At 44.8% G+C, this 18,778-nt stretch overlaps 2 protein-coding genes across 6 annotated transcripts in view; both read left to right on the plus strand.

The window, feature by feature from the left end:
- LOC115027190 (stAR-related lipid transfer protein 9-like) overlaps nt 1-11,765 on the plus strand; it is a 36,180-nt gene extending 24,415 nt beyond the window's left edge. Inside the window, exons 13-22 of one of the 3 annotated variants that reach the window (XM_029460317.1) lie at nt 1-48; nt 293-370; nt 766-945; nt 1,921-1,972; nt 2,287-2,412; nt 3,320-3,402; nt 4,033-4,094; nt 4,521-4,714; nt 4,874-5,355; nt 5,630-9,701. The exon at nt 1-48 is cut by the window's left edge and continues 30 nt beyond it. In XM_029460317.1, coding sequence (XP_029316177.1) covers nt 1-48; nt 293-370; nt 766-945; nt 1,921-1,972; nt 2,287-2,412; nt 3,320-3,402; nt 4,033-4,094; nt 4,521-4,714; nt 4,874-5,112 — 1,062 coding nt within the window. In that variant the 3' untranslated portion in view covers nt 5,113-5,355; nt 5,630-9,701. Of the gene's footprint in view, nt 49-292; nt 371-765; nt 946-1,920; nt 1,973-2,286; nt 2,413-3,319; nt 3,403-4,032; nt 4,095-4,520; nt 4,715-4,873; nt 5,356-5,629 lie in introns of those variants that run through there. The other 2 variants (XM_029460318.1, XM_029460316.1) reach the window with 2 other exon arrangements.
- An 8-nt stretch (nt 11,766-11,773) lies between these two features.
- Nucleotides 11,774-18,778, plus strand: LOC115027191 (stAR-related lipid transfer protein 9-like). Of its 3 annotated transcripts, none has more exons than XR_003834360.1 (12): nt 11,774-12,369; nt 12,488-12,691; nt 12,837-13,020; nt 13,182-13,328; nt 13,413-13,512; nt 13,786-13,952; nt 14,172-14,236; nt 14,736-14,938; nt 15,767-15,846; nt 16,223-16,382; nt 16,651-16,812; nt 18,389-18,778. XR_003834360.1 is itself a non-coding variant. In XM_029460319.1 (11 exons), the coding sequence occupies exons 1-10, from the start codon at nt 11,978-11,980 to the stop codon at nt 16,343-16,345; spliced, it is 1,665 nt and encodes a 554-aa protein (XP_029316179.1). In that variant the 5' UTR covers nt 11,774-11,977; the 3' UTR covers nt 16,346-16,382; nt 16,651-18,778. The 3 variants fall into 3 exon arrangements, 1 of the variants encoding a protein (XP_029316179.1); XR_003834361.1 differs by having other exon boundaries at nt 16,651-16,778; XM_029460319.1 differs by having other exon boundaries at nt 16,651-18,778.

The raw sequence follows: 18,778 nt of genomic DNA on the forward strand, positions 1-18,778 counted from the left end.
AGAGAGGAGATTGACAGGCTGAAGAGCATGCTGCTCAGCTTTGAAATGGTATGGTGACCTTTTAACTTTAGAGTATAGCGCTAACTCTCCCAGGGATACACCCTCCCCCCCCCACCCCTCTCCCCAAAAGGCTTTGAATAAAAGAGATTCCCACTTTACAAGTTTTTGTAGCTCAAGCTAACATTTTTTAATGCCCTGGGAGGTAACTATTGAATTGCATTGTGACGCATGTGACATTTTCCTTAGGCACAGTATTTTCACTGATCATTTTCTTCACCCTCTTGACTGACAGCAGCGTAATCCCAGTCCATCCCTGAGCGATGAGAGAGATGGAAATCTTTCTGACATCGTGCTACAGAACGAACTAAAGGTAACACCGGGTGGACACGCATGGTTACATTTGCCTGACAGATACAGTCATGCCTGACACATCAAGCATCATGAGTTTGACACTAATTCTACTAAAATGAAACGCTTAAAAAAGATTTTTGTTTTTATGTGCATGATCTAATCTTAAAGGATCAGTTCACACAAGTTACCTTAAACATTTGTTCCCTCCTTGCTGTATATAAATAGCTTCCCAAAGGAAAACATATTATGTAACACAGTTAAATATAGTACATTACATACAGTTGATGCTTATTTTTTAAAGTAGTTGTAGTGGCTGCAATTAATATCATCATCTCCCAGACCACAGATATTTAACACCCTGTTTTCCATCTCTCTAAATGACCTTCCTTCATCGTCTTCATGTCTCCTCCTCAGGTGGAGCAGCTGACGAAGGACTGGTCGGAGAGCTGGAGAGACAAGAAGGAGCTGCTGGAGCAGTACAGCATGGACATCAACCGAGACCGGGCCGGATTCCTCATCAACTCCCTCCGACCACACCTGGTCACTCTGGATGGAGATGTTCTCAGCACCGGGGTCGTCTTCTATCACCTCAGGGTATGATGATGATGATGATGATGATGATGATGATGATGATAAGGCAAATAGATGTAGTATTTATTTATGACAATATCAGAATGCATGTTAGTTAGGTATCAACATTGCTAGTATATGTGTAGCCCTCAAAATTAATATTAATAGTGTTATGCATGCTCGTTGTATCAGATGGTATTAAGCGTGTATTTTCACTCTGTCTCTTTCTTTGTACTTTTCTTTCCATTCCCAGAGACGCATCACTCATTTGAACATGACGCAAACTCCCACTGTCTTCCATTTGCTCTACTTTTCTCCAACTCTGAAGTTACTGATTTGTCAGCTGTCTTGACTCTTCTTTTCTACTAGATTCTTCCCCCTCCTCCTCCTCCTCCTCCTCCTCCTACTATTTCTCTTTGTTCTGCTCGAAAAACTCTTGAGAAAAGGTGCGTTTCTACTGTCTTTTCTTTTCACTCTACCCTCCAACTGTCCTGTCGATCTCCCATCTCTGTGTGTGTGTGTGTGTGTGTGTGTGTGTGTGTGTGTGTGTGTGTGTGTGTGTGTGTGTGTGTGTGTGTGTGTGTGTGTGTGTGTGTTTGTGTGTCTGTGTTGTGTGTGTGTCTTCCGCAATGCATAAAGCTCAGTTGGATAAGAGGCTCTTAGTTCTGAGGCTAGGACTCAGGGGAGCTTAAGCCGCCCTGATTCTGACAATGACAAGCATACCCTTAGGCCTGACAATTACACTGTTTCTCGCATGTGAAGAGCTGAGGCCACCTGGGAACACATGTGGTCTTGACACCATATAAGAAAGCCTTTAATCCTATTAGATAAGACTTTAAAGTAAACAAATTATACAGTTTTGTGCAAGATTAGAAGTTAAAGGACGATGGTCCTCTCAATCATTGTTTATTGTGTTGAGTATTGAGTGCACAAAAGTTGTTTTGATGTTTTTGTTGTAGATTTTGCATATATGTTTAGACAAAGCTTTCTTTCTTACAGGAAGGAGTTACCCACATAGGACCTCAGGAACAGTTTGAAGAACCACAAATAGGTATTATTTATTCATTGGGTCATCATGTTTCCTCCTCCAGCCGCAGACATTCCTTTTCAAACTGTATAATATGAATGTTTCTCAATTGATGTTCATTACACAAGTAGAAATACAGCAAACTGGCAGCTTTAGACAAAACATGCAGAATATATACGAGAGTGCAAAGTAAAACATTATATATCTTAACATGGACTGTTCACTTTTCATTAAATGCTGCATTGAGCGCTGACTATGTTTAGCAGTGCAGTAGCTGCATCAGCGCAGCTTTCTAAATCAGTTTGTGCGATTGTGTTTCTTCTGCATTCTGTTTGTAGTTCTGCAGGGCAGTGCCAGCTGTGAGATTCAAAACCACGGCGGTGTGGTAACGCTCAGACCGCTGCCGGGCTGCGTCTGCCTGCTCAACGACAGAGAGGTCACTGAGCCCTGCAGACTGGCTCAAGGTCAGCCCATGTGATCAACCGTTGCATTATTTATGTCCATGTGACACAGACTGGATGGTTTGCAGTCAACGCAAACTGCAAAACGAAATTTGTAGCATGTTTTTAATATCTGATCTGAGCCTCGTGGACATGCAGGCATGCAACTTTTATTTCACTAATGAGCACAAATTCTTATTTTATCATCCTGAGGCAGCGATTGCCACTTTCTTTCCTTTACAAGCTTAGCGCAGGTACGACAATTACTACAGCATGCATAAAAGTACCCGGAGCAAAGTGACGCAAGGCGATGCGTACAGTCTGCGGCTCTGTAAGCACGACTCTGACATGTCGGACTTATATCATATCACATACTGTATATTCACTTTGTGTCAGCGTCTTGAGCCGTGTGTTGCCGTGCGACACGTCACACAGCCTGTATGCAGTGTCTGTCGTGTAGGCCTATGCTCTGGGTGATTTATCAATTTTTGAAAGCAAGTCTGCTTACCGCCTTGAATTATGTTTTTTTTTTTTAAATGTAATTATTAATTTGCTCCCAAGTCCGTTGTACACCGCCGGGGTTGCAGCTGAAAGAATAAGACTATTATCATGCACGTCATCATTTCCCCATCAGGATCATGTAATCATGTGATTGGTGCACTATGCTAGATATCACATATGGGTTAATGTAGAATTATATACACACAGTGAACTGTTGAGATTTGATAACATATATGGGTTAATGTACAATTATATATGCACGCATTTTTAAAGGTGCACAGATAGATTATTCCCAAGGGAAGACGTATAGACACAAACTTGCGTACACCCTGCTCCACTCCTACACCGCAGCCATACGCCTAGTGTCCTCAGCTTACATCGACACAGCGCCACAGGATGAGCACAGCTTGTGATGTCTCTCTGTCTCCAGGGACGGTGATCACCTTGGGAGGAGTGCATAAGTTCCGCTTCAACCACCCAGCCGAGGCAGCCGTCCTCCGGGAGCGCAGACGGGTGGGTGCTGCTCGGCTGAAAATAAAATAAAGCAGTTGGTTATGATGGCAATCGTCATAACATTGATAATGAGCAGATAAATAATACTGTTATGCTAATGATGCACAATATTGTTTCTGATCGTTTTCTACCATCTATCTGTTTGACGGGTTGTAAAAAACAATTAAGCCAAAAAAACGGACCGAACCGATATTCCCTATTTTACCACTAGGTGGCACACTTGGTTTTTCGACTCACCTCTTTTTAAGTCCACTTTAAATCCAAAATGTTGCCATATTTGTGCAGTTAAAACATTTTTTTTTGTGTCAAATAAATACATTTGACACGAGTGGCTCCATTAGTCTGTTCATAAACAAATATTATTTCAATCACGTTGCCATATTGCGTATTACTAATGCAAAACTAGTTGGATATAGCGGCAGTGACACTTTCGGCACAGGTTGCTGATGTAGGCTACTTTTTATTTTGCCAGATTGTGTCATATTGACAAATGCCAGTTCAGCCTGTTCGCATAGAATCAAACCGGTTTAAGCTCGTACACCGGACCGGACAAAACCAGAAATCAACCAAATTTGTTATTTTTTTATTTCTGCTAAATATTAAAGTTGATCTTTTCTTTACTGTTCTCAGGCAAGTGAAGGTGGCCTTACCTGCACCTACAATGACCTTTGCCCCATGACACCTGACCACAGGTAAATACGGCTTCCAAAAAGAAATTCACAGATGTGTGTGTGTGTGTGTGTGTTGCGCAGAGAGCTTATTCTGCAGAATACATATTTGATAAGAGATGCATCTGGTAGAAATAGGGCAATGCTTCATGCTTATTTCAGTTCAGTTGGTAAGATCGCATGTGTTTCCATTAGCTACCGCCCTTGTGAACAATCCCAGGTCGCTGTTTGCAGGACCGGCTCAGCCGCTGCTTGGTTACTGCTGAGACGCTGAACTGAAAACTAACAGCAGCAACTTTTACTTTAAAGCTGCCACGACCTAACTGCTAAATTCTAGACATGAAATTGTACCTAAGTGAGGTAAAATGATTTATTTGACTTTTTCCAGTTTCTTATTGCTTTTTTTTTCCTCACTTTGTATTTTACCCTGGATCAATGTGTGTTTTATAGTGTCAAAGAAGTGAATCTCCAAGGCCAGCTGGGTGCCTGTCTCTCCCCCAGTGAGGAGCCTTCTGCTAGGCAGTGTGTGGAGGAGCAGCAGTGCTACGTGGAGAGTTTGCGACAGGAGATTCAGGCTGAACAAAGAAGGGCTGAGAGAGAGCTGGAGAGGGAGCAGGCTCACCTCCGACAGCAGCACAGTGAGAGTAAGTGAACTTTCCACACAACTTAACTTTTCAAAATCCAAGCGAAAACTCTAGGGTCTTATTGTAACTACGTAGATGGATTAGGTATATTGGTAAATGTTGTGCAGGTGTAAGAGATCCGCCACTTATGATTCCCTTCTGTAAATCTTCACCCAACAGTCCAGCAGTGGATTTTGCAGGAGAAACGGCGCCTAACAACTGTAGAGCAGAGAATCACCCAAGAATCCGGACTTCAGGCAGACCTTATATCCCGCACTCCTCCTGGAGCGAGAGGCAAGTCCGGCGTCCGACTTTCAGGAAGGTCAGACAGTAGATCGTCTGTCCCACGTCGTAAGGGCCAGGAAGAAGGCGGTGCAGGAGGAGCTACTAAAGCATCACGCCCTTTGCCGTTCCGATAGCCGCATCCGCCGGAAAAAGTTGCACTACCAGCTGGAGAGAATCGCCCGCAAGCGGCATCTTTTGGAAGCAAAGAGGGAGTTGCAGCGGCTGGAAAGAGCCCTGCCTCCGGGACCTGACAGCCCAGAGACCCCTGAGCTGGGGTCCCCCACAAAGCTCAGGGGAAGACCGTTTGGTTCTCGTAGACACTCCTTCTCAGCAGATCTTCTGTCCCGGCTCTACCCACAGAACACCCCTATCTTCAGGTAAGCACATTAAGCCATAAAACGTGTAACATGAGTTCATTGCAATCGAGGGCAGGAAGCAATTCTCATTTTCATTAAAAGAATATATTTAAATGTTCATGGTGATTTTTCTTTTTCTTTTTGTGAGGGTCTGTACATGTGCAAATATTTTCTCTTAAGTCTGTAGAATACTATTTGTAGGCTGGGACATCTCTGTAGCACCACAATATAATTCAGATTGGTATTTATACACACATCATTGTCATTTAAAACTTTACTTTTCTCTCCTCCACAGACACTTCCTAAAGAGAAACCGATCCATAGAACGGACGTCAAATTCCCCCACAACCTTTGATTCCATTGGCAGTAGGGAGTGGGTTTCGGATGAGTGTCTTCCTCGGGAAAGAACCCAGAGTTGTTCCGGTAAGCTCTTCTCAGGACAAAGTCAAGCCTGCCGGAGTAGAGTTGGCTCCTCTGAAAACCTCACACTAACTGCCAAAGAGGAGCCCCAAGCTCAGCGCTGTAGGGAACGACCGGAAAGAAAACCTCTGCTTCCAAACCGAGATCCTGACATTTAAGAACAGATCGGATCAGAACTCCGTGGTTAATCTTAAGTCGCCACTTGGAACTACTTTGCAGCCAGTCAGCAAAGAAAATATACACGGACGCACAGCACGCAACACTGAGATTGTCCCTTGCATGAATGTGATAACGCAGCCCCATGCAGGTAACAGACTGGAAACCATCAGGAAGACTTTCTCTCATTCTGTGGGGCCAAGGTTAAAAACGGCTCTCTCCAAAGTTTTCAAGAAGCCACCATCAGGTGTAAATGGAGGACCAGGCCCCAAACGTCTGGGCAGGATAGCAAGCAGATTTCACTGGAGACAAAGAAGAGACGGGAACCTTAAAGGTGCGAAGATGAGCCGAAGCAAATGTGCTCTTAAAACAGCCGTCTCGTGTGAGGAGCTTGACCAAAACACTCTGTTTGAGGACGTTAAAGAGAGGCGGTGGCATAGCACCGAGGCTCTGATGAGCAAGACCAGCAGTTGGGTGGAGAGACAGCAGGGATTGATAGGATGGGAGGAAGAACAAGAAGACGAGGAAGAAGGAACGTCAGACTGCGAGAGCCTTTTCTCTCTCGATTCGCTATCCTCTGCTTATGTGACAGCCCTCACGGAGCAGCTGAGACACGAGGAAGCAGCTCAGAGTGAAGCGGACAGCGAAGACAGTCAGATGTCTAAAGATTCATTAGCTGTGGAAGGCAGTGGTAAATACTTAACAGTGGAGAAACTTAGCCAAACAGTGGTGCCAACTTACACATTGGTGACCGATTGCTCCCATTCATCAATGCAGCACAGTAGAAAAGCAGAGATGAGATTGGACTGCGGACAGCCATCAGAATCCTCAGGTGATCCCAGCAGAGGCGTATTGGAGCCAGCAAGGCTCCGTAAAATCAAGACTGGATGCAACAAGGAAGCCTCCTTCACAAAACCCATCAGTAGCAGATTCCAGAGGCAGAGACGGTGTCCACAAATTGATCGAGGACTTTGGGAACATGCAGACCACTTCAACCAACAGCCTACGCTCCCTGAGCAGCTGCAGTGTGAGGGAGCCTGAAAGCATGCTGGCTCTTACCGATGCTTGGTCCTCCATCCGACGCAGCAGACAGTCCCAGGATTACCAGGGATTCTCCGCCTTTCCAAAGAAAAATTCTGTTCAGAGGTGAAGAGAGGAGCAGCAGCAGTCCAAGTCCAACCAGTATGAACCAGAGTGGGTTCAGAAGCTATAGCTCAACATCCACCAGCACTGAGGCTGTAAATGTAACCGTGCAAGAACACAGTCTTGAAGTTTCAAGGGGCACATCAGAAACATTCGATTTCCAAGAATCTCAGGTTCTCACCACACCAGATGAAGCCCTGAAGCGTCTAGCGTGTGGTGTAGAGCAATCAGAGGGACAAGTAGAACATATCAGGAAGGCAGTTATAGATACTCCAGACTACAGCAGCATCCAAAGTCCAGCATCCTTAGTAACTTTAGATCGAACCGCTTGTGTGTCACCCACTGAGATCCAATACACTAAACAAGCGGCACAAGTGAAAAAGGTGTTTACAGATTTACCTGACATGGTGGCCGCCGACACTACAATGTCCTCTGACACAGAAACGTGTGCGTCAGGTTGTCAATCAGTAATGCATCGCTCTACAAGTCCTACTAACCAAGGTCGAGAATTGAGCAAGATGTCTGACGCTGCAAGTGCCTTCAAACCGTCTACCGAAGATGAAGTACTAGACGGTGCAACAGAAAAGTTGAAAAATATTCAACAATATGATTTTGGGAACACCAAATGCATATCTTTTACAGCGGACATAATGTTGGCTGAGGCTGAAACCAAAGGCACTGAGCAGTACATTGCACTACAGCAGGAACTTGTTAAATCAGCTTGTAAATATTCCAGGAAGAGGATCAAAGACAAACAGGATGCTTTCATGGGCAACCTGAAAATTCCAAAAAGGAGCAATGGCAGAGAGTTGGTAACTTTCTGCTCTGCACCAGTTGGCAGCCAGGAAGATATTTGGCCCGATGGCAATAATAACACCAGTGACTCAAAAGGGGAACAATCTGCCGCGGAAGCTGACAGCCCCGGATTTGATTCTGTTTGTATTGATGGCAGCGTAATACAGGACACAGGGGCTTCAGAGGTGTTGCCAGTTTCTGATCCTTTGAGCAGGAAACTTGGACGTATTCTTGAGGACTCTGAATGTGCTGACAAAAGTCCACAGAGTGGTACCTCTGCGGGGGAGAGGGAAGTAGTTGAAAAGGAAGATGTAACAATGAAAGAAGTAGCTGCAGAAACAAAAGGTGGGGAATCACAAGTTGATAACCCCAGAAAACATCAAGAAAGAAGAAAACACATATGCAAGTCAGATGCTATTTGTAGCGCTATTGACCTGAGAATATCAGAAGTGGTCAAAGAGCACATGAGACTGTCATTGATTGGCAGCGGTGATGACAGGAAGAGCAGAAGTCAAAGCATGAATGCCTTGTCACACTCTGCATGTCATTTTGGCTGTAATAGTGATGGAAATAGATGGACAGAAAGAGAGCTGAGAGATAAAATTAGTGACAAGGGGAAAGAAGGAGCAATCCTTGATGAACGTAGCTCACTGGAAAGGAAGACGTGTGAAAACGTGGGGGACAACAAGGAGCACCTTGCGTCAGATCTGCCAGCCGAATTGAGGACTAGCCATGAGCGCAACATGGTTAAATCTACTGAAGTAACACAGAAGATTGACCAAGCTCACAACTTCTCTGTTGTGACACCAAACAAGCCAATAATAGATCATAGTGTTTTCAAAAAGTCCTCTGCCAAAAACAACAATTTCCAATCAAATCTGTCAATCAACGGAGATCACAGAGAGTCTGAGCACTCGTGCAACCCCACGCTGCAACCAATTAGTTTGTCCTCGATGACTGATTCCTCCATTGATTCTCAAGGAAACGCTGTGGAGAAAGATGCTTTGTGTCCAGAAATGAATGATTCGGGTAAACAAAAAGTAACATCCCATCTTATTCCAGTCATCAGTGACGCATACTTGAATAAAATGGACACTCGGAGCAGTCTGATTGTGAATCCCGCATTTCACCAAATAACCCATGAAGCCTCTTCCGCCATGGGTGATTCAAAAGAAAACTGTGGCTGTAATCATGTAAAGGATGTCAGTATGCGAGCCACATCCAGTATTGAAGATAAAGACGGTTATTTGTACAAACGGAACTCACAAAGGACAATTCAACAACACTTCAAAAATAATCCTGATACATCTGGAACCAAAAAATTATCATCTGACAGACGTCACAGCAGCCAGAACACACCCACTGTTGAAAATGCATCGATGAAAGGGTTGGCAGTTTCTCCTGTCCGTGATGGAAATGGTGAAACATTCAACACAACAGGGGGTAAACCTTGTGTCACAGCAGAGGATGACAGCAGCTGTCCACAGACTCCTGCTAATAACTTGTCTCAGACCTGTGTGGTCAACATGAATTACAACAACAAATGCCAAAATGTATCAAACTCACTGTGCAAACAAGACTGCGTAATGAAAAATGACAAAGAGACATTGACTCCAAAGATGTTTGCAGAGTCAAAATATGAAGTAAGTATTTCTGGTTCTATGCAGCCACAACACAAAATACCACAGGCGATCGCCGTCAGGAATACAAGCTGCTATGGAGCTGCGATGTCCAAACAGGTTGAGCTCAACACACCTGGTGATACACAGGATCATTCTGCTCTTATGTCTAAAAAGGCCAAGTCTAAGAGGTTCAGAAAGACTAAGATCCAGACTCATCCCAGCTCTTCCTCTGAGTCCTCTCCTAAGACATCAGATGAGGATGAGGAGGGCGATAAATCCACCAGAGTGCATCACAGCCGGCTCTCCTCAAAATTGGTAAAGCTTGGCGCTCCGAGTAATGGCAAACAAGAAGTCAGACAAGGTAGAAGTAAAGATGCAGATATTTCTACGCCAGTATCGGCGAGCAAATCTAAAATGAAGACGTGTTCTGCTGGAACTCAGAGTACAAGTGATGTTAAAGTTAGTCGAGATAACACCCAGCAAAGATTCTCTTTACCCCCTCAAGCAATGTCACAAAGGACAAATGTAGAAAAAAGCATCCCGTGTGCAAAGAAAAGTGAACCGCAGCAGGACTCCCCTATGCATTTTGCCTCCAGTGACATCAACCCTTTTGTTCACCAGTGGCAAGGCGACGACTCGGATCAACACTGTTATAAGAACCCAGCATTCGGAAGTGCTGCTGACCTATCCTGTACATCTCCGCTTTTGAACAGCGCTGAGAAACGTATAACAAGATGCTGCAGTGTTGACAACGGTTTGAACGGGCAGAACTCTCCTTTCTATTCCCATCTGAGCACCTATGCCACCAACAAGGGGCTCTCCAGTACGCTCAGCAGTATGGAAGATTATAAGGAGCAAGGGGACAAAACAACTCGTCAACAGGCGTCTGTAGATATTCACGATCATATAGCCAATCTGACAGTGAGCGGCAGTTCTTCAAGTAACGATGTTCCTGCTGGTTTTGGTAACAACTCCACTCAGGTGGACGAAATTATGTATTTGTACTCGTCGGAGCAAGAGTCCCAAGCAAGCAAGGCACAGGCCCAAAGGAGGAGAACATGTGAGCATGGCACTCAAACAGAGCGTGGCCTTCAGACGGTGATTATTTCTAATGGTGCTCCAAAGAGGAGAGAGCGGCACAAAAGGAGTAACACGGATGAACCTGTAAAAACCAAAGTGGACATTAAAGAATCTCCAACGTGGGCCAGTATGGAGACCATGTCAGCTCACATCTCAAAGCTGATCGACAGCACCTCGGACCTGCTGGGGGACGTCCAGGGAATGAGAACGGGCGAAGCCTTGAAGTCCAGTCCGAGGAGGAGTGTGAACTCTTACAGTGAGTCTAATGACAGCACACAGAGAGACTGCTCCACTCAAACAGCCGCAGATGTTGCCATCCAAACGGAGAGGTCTTCAGCAGCAGCAGAGAAGGAAGTCACTGCTCATAAAACACCCAGCGAAAGGTCCAAATCTCATGAAGTAAATGTCATAGTCAAAGTGATTGGTTCGGAGGTTGTCAGTGTGTCCCAAGACAAGAATGTGCACTGTGCCGTGAAGAGTACAGATGAAAAGATGCAGAGCATGCCTGACCTGAGCTTTAACACCTCTGCTGCTGCACAAAGGTCTGCCTCACAGTCAGAGGATGTCCATCTGAAAATGCCTTTTTCAAAGACTGCGGGTGAATGTCAAAGACGTGTAAGATCCGTTTCTTCCAGGAGCTCAATGCAAAGCACGCCCGAGGCAATGTGCCACAAAGGTGTTGCAATATCTGAAGTCTCACGCAGATCATCGAAAAACGGCTGGCAGGAAAATCACAGTCCCTCTTTAAGGATTGACCCGCTACTTTCTTTAAAGAAACGAGCAACATACACAGACCGTGCATCATCTCCCATACGTACTGTGGGAACGAAGTTACGCATGAAGCAGAAAGGAAACCAATCGACACTAAACAAACAGCGTAGCTCTGAGAAAGACAACCGTACTGTGTCTTCTGGCAAACAATCAGCTTGCACAACTGTTTCAGAGGATGATCAAATGCCCAGACGGGATTGTGAGGTTTCCTCTCGTACATCAGAATCTGTATCACTTGAGAAGGTGAGTGAAATAATTAGCTCAAGCCCCAAAGGCTCGGATAAGTGCTCTATAAGTGTTAGTTCATCACTGGATTATAAAGACTCCACATGGCAGATGACCTCTCAGCAGTGGAAGACTTCTGCCTCAACCAAAACTATGCAGAAGCCACCTCTCTCCCATATTGAGACCGACTGATGCGCACCAACAGCCGGCTAAAGCTACACATGGAAAAACATCAAGACCTGCAGTTGAGTCTTTTTGCGTTGATTCATACAATCCATCCCCGATGAGCAACATGACTGTTGAACTTCAGGAGGACGACGCGGTGTCACTGGCACCCAGTGAGTGCAACACAGACATTCCTCGTGAACATTAAACCCGTCACCAGCCTGTCCCTGTGTCAACACCACCATCTGGCCCCAGAGGACCTGCCCATGCACAACAAGTTCACCAACTGGTCGGGCATCGACCTTCGACAATCAAAACCCTCCAACAAGCCGCCCACGTTTCTTACCAAAGAGCACGACAAGAGCAGAAACGGTGCCGAGTGGTGCGAGATGGAGAGCTACGGCTCAAATGTGGAGTCCGCGGCGCAGAGCGACAGAAGGGCGAGAGAGATAGAGAGGCTGCGACAAGAGAGAGAGCAGGTGATGGCGACGGTCAGCCTCAACATGAACCCGACGTCGCTGACTGTGGAGCTGACGGAGGCAAAGCTACACTACGGCCTCGGAGAGACAGACACGCTGTTAAAGATGCTGTCGCCGAGGACCGGAGGAGAGCTGGAGACACCGACTCCTGCAACTACCAAACAGCAGCTGTACGATAGGTACGGATGCAAAGGATCCAAATGCTATTTATTTTTATATAATGCAATTGCCTTCAACTGATTAAGGCTCGGTTTAGTTTGAAAAACATTGAATTTTCCATTTCTGTGAATCTCTCAGACACCGCAGGAGTATTGAGGGTTTGAGGCAGGAGAGGGAGCAGCGTCTCCAGACGTCCCGTAGAGCTCGTAGTCTGAGTCCCAGCAAACATCCTCGCTCCTCTCCACCAGAGGCCGTTTCCTCCTCCAAGGTGTCTGCCGCCATGCCCAGTCGGCGTAAAGAGTACTTACAACAGCTCCGCCAAGAGGTGATAGACAGCTCCAGGTAAGGCATTGGTTTTCTCATAAGATCAAAACATCAGTATTAACCTGAAAACATTTATGCAGAAGATTTAGCTGTGAACAGAACCTCCCACATGTATTATTGCTTAAATCCAATGAAACTCTTCACTCGCTTATCTAAATGACAGAATGCCAGACCCCCCACGAGGAGAGGGCCAGTGTCCGTCTGACATTGAGCAGCTGTTACGTGACTACGGTCGAGCCCGGGAGGAAGCCAGGACTGAGATTGCGAAGGCGAGAGAACGACTGCGGGAAAGAACTGAGCAGGAGAAGAAGAGGCTTCAGCAACAAGCCGTGTCTCAGGAAGTCAAGGTCAGTTTTGGTGTCATTGAAGTGTCACATCATTACATAACGTGTGTGTGTGTCAGAAAGAATCATTCTCAGTGCTCAAAGCACTACAGAAGAGCTGCAACTCAATATGTTGATTATTTTTCCATTAATAATTTCCCTGGTATCCTCCGCGTGTCGGGCAGGATGACCTGAGGCATCGGACAAGAATCAGTAACAGCACCTTGTGCACAGGATCCAGCCTGAGCCTTTCTTCTGGACCAACATCGGGCTACAACAGCGGCAACACTGCGCAGCTACAGCACGGCAACAGGCCACTTCTGGCCGGACAGGTTGGTGCACTAATGTTACACATTACAGTGGAATGAGCGGTGGGACATTGATTTAATTGATTTATTGTTACTGTTTTCCTTCAGATCACAGGGTTACAGGATGACGGGCTAAAGGTCAGGACACGTCCTCCTATCTGTGGTCCTCAAAGTGTGAAGTCACAGAGAGCCTGGCTGTCTGCCCATGGTAAGGACTGCACGGTGATTCATCAAACACAGACAGGCGTGAGCAAGACTGGTGTCAAAAGCATAAAATTCTTTCCTGATTACATTCTGGAGTATTTCCACAGTGTGGCATTCGTACTTCTACTGAAGTAAAGGATCTGATTCATTCTTCCAACACTGATTCCCCATAACTTTTGACAATAGTTCCCAAAGTAGTTTCCCCCATGTCTGTCTCTAGTGCAGCACTTGATCCACATTCTCTGTATACATCCATGTGTCCACGTGTCTTTGCTAGATGTTCACCTTGAGCCTCCTGTCAGCGGGTTTGAGCCTCTGATGACTTCATCTCCATCACCTCCGACTTGTTTACGTCAACGCACCGCCTCCTTCGGCTCCTCCTCTTCAATATCCACAACCTACCAAGATATCACCTCTAGTCTCCGCGGGCGAGCTCTGGCTGAGGTGACACACACACACACACACACACACACACACACACACACACACACACACACACAGCAGATTTAAAGAACATTTCTTTGCTTATTTATTTCAGTAACATCCAGCCATTAAAGGCCACTGGTGTTGACTGAACATTATGAAGATTGTCCCTGTTTTAATCTACTCTTTCAGACGGTTGCATCAGGTTGAATGGTGAATGGTAAATGTCTCTCTCCGCAGGTGCGACTCGCGTCCTCTGGGGATTTGAGCAACCTGCTGATGGGCAAGGCCACAGCAGGCTGGAGGTGAGATCAGCCATTCTCTTTGATAAACTCATCCAAAAATCATCCACCTTCACAATTTCTTTATTTTCCAAATGTTGATGTAGACAAGAATTTGTATTAGTGAGATGTTATGCTATTTATAGGTTTGGCATTTTGTGCAAGTTAAGAATAATTAATATGCTGCTTAATGCTACATTTGCACATATTGCACAGTCCTGGCAAATATTGCACAATCCATAGCAGGGGGTTGTACTGTCACATACAGTATGTACTGTTTGAAAGTGAGCGTGTGTGTGTGGGTGGTGGGGGGCGATGCGTGGTGGGTGGTCAGGGGATGAAGGAGGGATCTTCTTGGGGGGTTTGTTGAGGAGAGTTGTGGCCTTAAGGGGGGGGGGGGGGGGGAGTCTACGGCTTTCTCTCTGTCTGAGATTTATCCGCTGCAAAGTGAAGGCTTAACTTAAGGTCACACAATCACAAACATCATTCATTTTTCTAACGTATTAAATGTGTGTTTGTTTAGGCACCAGGGAGAAGAGCGAGGTGTCCAGGCTTACTACAAGCCCTCCTCCAGCCCGTCTGTCCATGGCTTCCTCGGGGCCGGGGAGCTCGACAGACCTCTGGACAGACTGTGGAACGTAATCTGCCAGCTGTCCAAGAGCCACATGTACAATCAGTCGGTCCGCTCTGTCTGGACTCGACCACTAGATGACAGCACTCAGCTGGGTGAGCTAGCACGTCTGCTTAGTCCTATGGTTTCTATACGTTACAGTGCCAGTGGTGGGGGGGCAACACAGTACATTTAGTTATACTTAAGTGTTTTCATTTAATGCCACTTTATTGCTATCGAGGTAACTATATGGATGCAGTACTTTCACTCGTAATGGAGTATTTTATTACTCCGGTATTACTTCTATTACTTAATTAAAGGATACTTTCTCCACCACATCTTAATAATGTTGTAAATCAATGACCTGAAACATTAAGATAAGAAAGTCTCAGTTTCTAACATACTTATAAACTCTTGTTGCTTCTATTCATGTGATGAAAGAGTTTACCTTGCAAATAATATTGTGTTGTTGCAAAAATTCAAATGTAGAAAAGCATTTACACTTTTGTCTTTGCTGCAAAACTATTTATATTTCTGCAAGGCGTTTATGGACCCTGCAAATGTATTTTCTTTCAAATGATGCGTCTGCATCCTTTTAGCTATGTATAGCGCAGCGCAGCACAGTCCCATTCATCACCGGCTAGCTTATTGTATGGTACGACCAACTCCATTCTCACACCTGCAGTATGTGGCGTCTGATACCATTGCAGCATCATCGGGCCTCTCTTACATCATCCACTCTACACACTGATGTAGAGTTTATTATAAGAGATCATATCTTTTTTTTTTTTACTTAAGGTTTGAAAATAAATTGGTTTCAAACCTTGTTAAGCAATAAAGTTCAGTTGCATTGCCTCGGTTCTTTTTATATATTCTTTTATTTCCAGGTTTTCATCAACCATTTTTGTCCCTATCTGACACATTGTCTCTGTGTTTCTTCTTAGTTTATATCCTAACAGATCCGTCCACCTGCCATCTCAGCCAGCCGCGGGACTTCTGCTGCATCAGCACCGAGTCCAAACAGGTAAGCACAGCTGCAAAATCAACCAGCCGCTTCCTGATGATTACTGCGAGCTGCCCTTGTATAAGGTCCACTGAGCATTTGCAGCATAGTTGTTCACAAAGTCACGCTTTAGTTTGAGGGAGAGAATTCTGTTAACTGTCTTATTAGTGTGTCAGGAAACCAGGATCGGACGGTGCTGTAGTTTATGATAAACAGCGTGGCATTGAGTTTGTCATCCACAAAATGTAGAACATACTATTTAGACGCTACTCGCAGAAACAACGCTGGCCCCGAGGCAGCGGGTGTGTCAGCTGTTGCTTATCAGTGTCGGTGCCTGTCGGCTGATCAAAAATGCTGCAACTGCCTGTTTTATTGATGATCTTGCTCTCTGCCTCAGGGTGGCTTGTGCGTGCTGGCAATGCAAGTCTGTTTTCGAGGAGTCTCTGCCGCGTCCCAGTGTGGATGCAGTCAGAGGGGAGATGATGCCGAGCTGCTGGGTCCTGCAGCCAATTATACGTAGTGGACAGGAAGCCACCAGGGTCATCTACCTGCAACAGGTGAGATACGGTTGCTCTAAACGACACGGGCACGTTTGAACCGCCAGTAGCTTTTGTTGATCATCATGGATAAAGTCTTTGGGAATGTCTCAGAACACTTGTGTGAAAGTGCTGTTGCAGGACATAAACCCACGCGGCATTAGCTTTAATAATTATGCAATCCATAATCTACATGTAAAACATGCTACATGTTGAAAACAGTCAAAGTCTGTTACTGCGTCGGCTCACAACTCAGATTCGTCTTTGATACAGTTTTGTTCTTCTCCAGGTGGACCTGGGAACTCCATCCTTCCCTCACCGACTGTTGAACACTGTTACCAGAAGACACGCAGCCGTCATCGCTGATCTCGACGTTTTCCTCGCTAAATCCGCCGGACCGATGAAGACGCCTCGGCAGTGAGCACTTACACTAAACGTCTCCAGCACTGGAGTTAGTTTGACTTTTGAATTTGCACCTGGAATGTATTTACTTGACGTTTTTTTAAGAGCACTGTTCTGTTGATTCCCAGTTTCACCGTTTAAGCAGCTTTCTTTCTTTTTTTTATATGAAGGTATCTTTTTTATAAAAAACGTAAACTGTATTTTTATATTTGTAATGTTGAATGCTTGTAACAATCATAATCCTACTTTACCAAAGATTCATCAGAGGTTTAAGGGAACTGCGTTTAGAGTTAGACAGCTTGATGATTAATTATCCAAGCTTCAGAGTTTCCTTATCACGTCATGTGATGAAACGGGTTCATTAACACCTGATCAGTATCAGACATTTAAAGCCTTTTAAACAATATGGTGTCTATTGCTTTCTACCATATTGTAACGTGGGTAGCTAAATCTTTTAAAGGCAACAAGGTCGCAGCTAGACGACCTTTAAATTGAAGTTAAAGAGTCGGTCAGCACATAATCGAAGGTTACACTGATTTGATATTTATTTACTTGTGTGTTCTCGCTATTGTTTACTTTCTATCTGATGGATAGATGCAGCCATCTTTGTTGTCAATACACCTGAGATTAAGACCTTAAAACAGAAGGCACTTTCACTCTGTTCCTTCCGGGTCAAGCACTTTTTATAAATGCTTTGCTTCAGCCGACTCAGACGATGCAATGAAAGCTGGAACACTGATACTTACAAGGGAAAGTATTTGAAGGTCAGGGAGGGGACACGTCCGCATGAGGCGCACCACATCCAAACGTATGAAGGAAATATTCACAAACGCTGTTTAACCCTGATTTGTTGCAGTACATATGATATATGTACGTATTCGCTCGTGCACTGCTTATTCTAACCACTCGCAAAAACCTTAAATCTGCAGGAAATGACCTTCAAATGTCCTTCAACAGTTTGGTAGCAAAAAGGGTTAAAGCAAATATATTAAAGGGACTGTACGGACATTTTTGAGGGAGGGTGTAGTCTTTTTCTTCCTGTCCCATATTTTATATCGGCATTTGAAACTTTTTAAATGTTTAAAGAAAACATTTGGAGCCTCACTTCCCCAATAACTTCCCCACAGTCCGTAAGCTAGGTGTTGGATATTCAGCTGGTGTATTGAAGGAATCCTAAGACTTTTGTATTTGAAGTATGCTGTGTAGGCACTGCACCTTTTGAAACCACTTGACAGAACTGCAGGAAATCTGGTCCATAACAGTTATGTAGCAAAACAGGGAGTAGAAAAATCAACCAAAGCTCTTCAATCGGTGTCCTTCAGCAAGACACTGAAGATCCAGGGATGATGCTCTACAGCGCCCTCTGACCTCCTTTTTATTTCACAATATGGTACCCCGAGTCTGCAGTCTGTTTCTCAACCTTCTCTGAAGTCTATTTATTGTGTTCCTCTTGCCTTCTGTTTAGAAATGCTGTTGAATGTGTTTGTCTAGTTTTGATGGGGGGGATTATTTAGTTTTATGAGCAGAGCACGGTGCTGCGTTTTACAGCCGCTCGTACAAAACTGTTAATGCATTTATTAATGTTGCGTATTAAAAACTTTGTTTTTGTTTGTACGGTGTTGAAGCTATGCAGACGCTGATCACAGGCGGGACTGTTCTCAGTCAAAGCCGCGTCGGCTGGATCCAGATATGAAGCCATATTATTTACAGTAGTCGGAGGTTCGCGACGATGTGTTGGCAGCGATCGGTTTGAGACTAAAGATGTTCCCGGAGCAACCAAAGAGAGAAACTGACACACACTGAGAATAGAGACAACCTTTTGTACTGAGTTCTTTTTTTTATGCGTTTCTATATATTTTTAAGTGCTCGTTTCATTTTGTATAAAAAAAACAAAAACCTTGTTATTTATGTTTTGACGATGTGTTGTAAATGTATTTTATTATAAACACTCTGCTTCCTGTTGCTAATGAGATGTTATGTTTGTTTTTTATGAATACAATAAATATTTAAAGTCA

This window comes from Cottoperca gobio, chromosome 22, assembly GCF_900634415.1.
Source record: "Cottoperca gobio chromosome 22, fCotGob3.1, whole genome shotgun sequence".
NCBI lineage: Eukaryota > Metazoa > Chordata > Actinopteri > Perciformes > Bovichtidae > Cottoperca > Cottoperca gobio.

Bases quoted from the DNA above. Each gene is read 5' to 3' on its own strand.
- LOC115027191 (XM_029460319.1), top strand. From the start codon at position 11,978: ATGCACAACAAGTTCACCAACTGGTCGGGCATCGACCTTCGACAATCA. The intron at 12,370-12,487 runs GTACGGATGCAA...TGAATCTCTCAG, and splicing joins AAACAGCAGCTGTACGATAG to ACACCGCAGGAGTATTGAGG. The intron at 13,513-13,785 runs GTAAGGACTGCA...TGTCTTTGCTAG, and splicing joins AGCCTGGCTGTCTGCCCATG to ATGTTCACCTTGAGCCTCCT.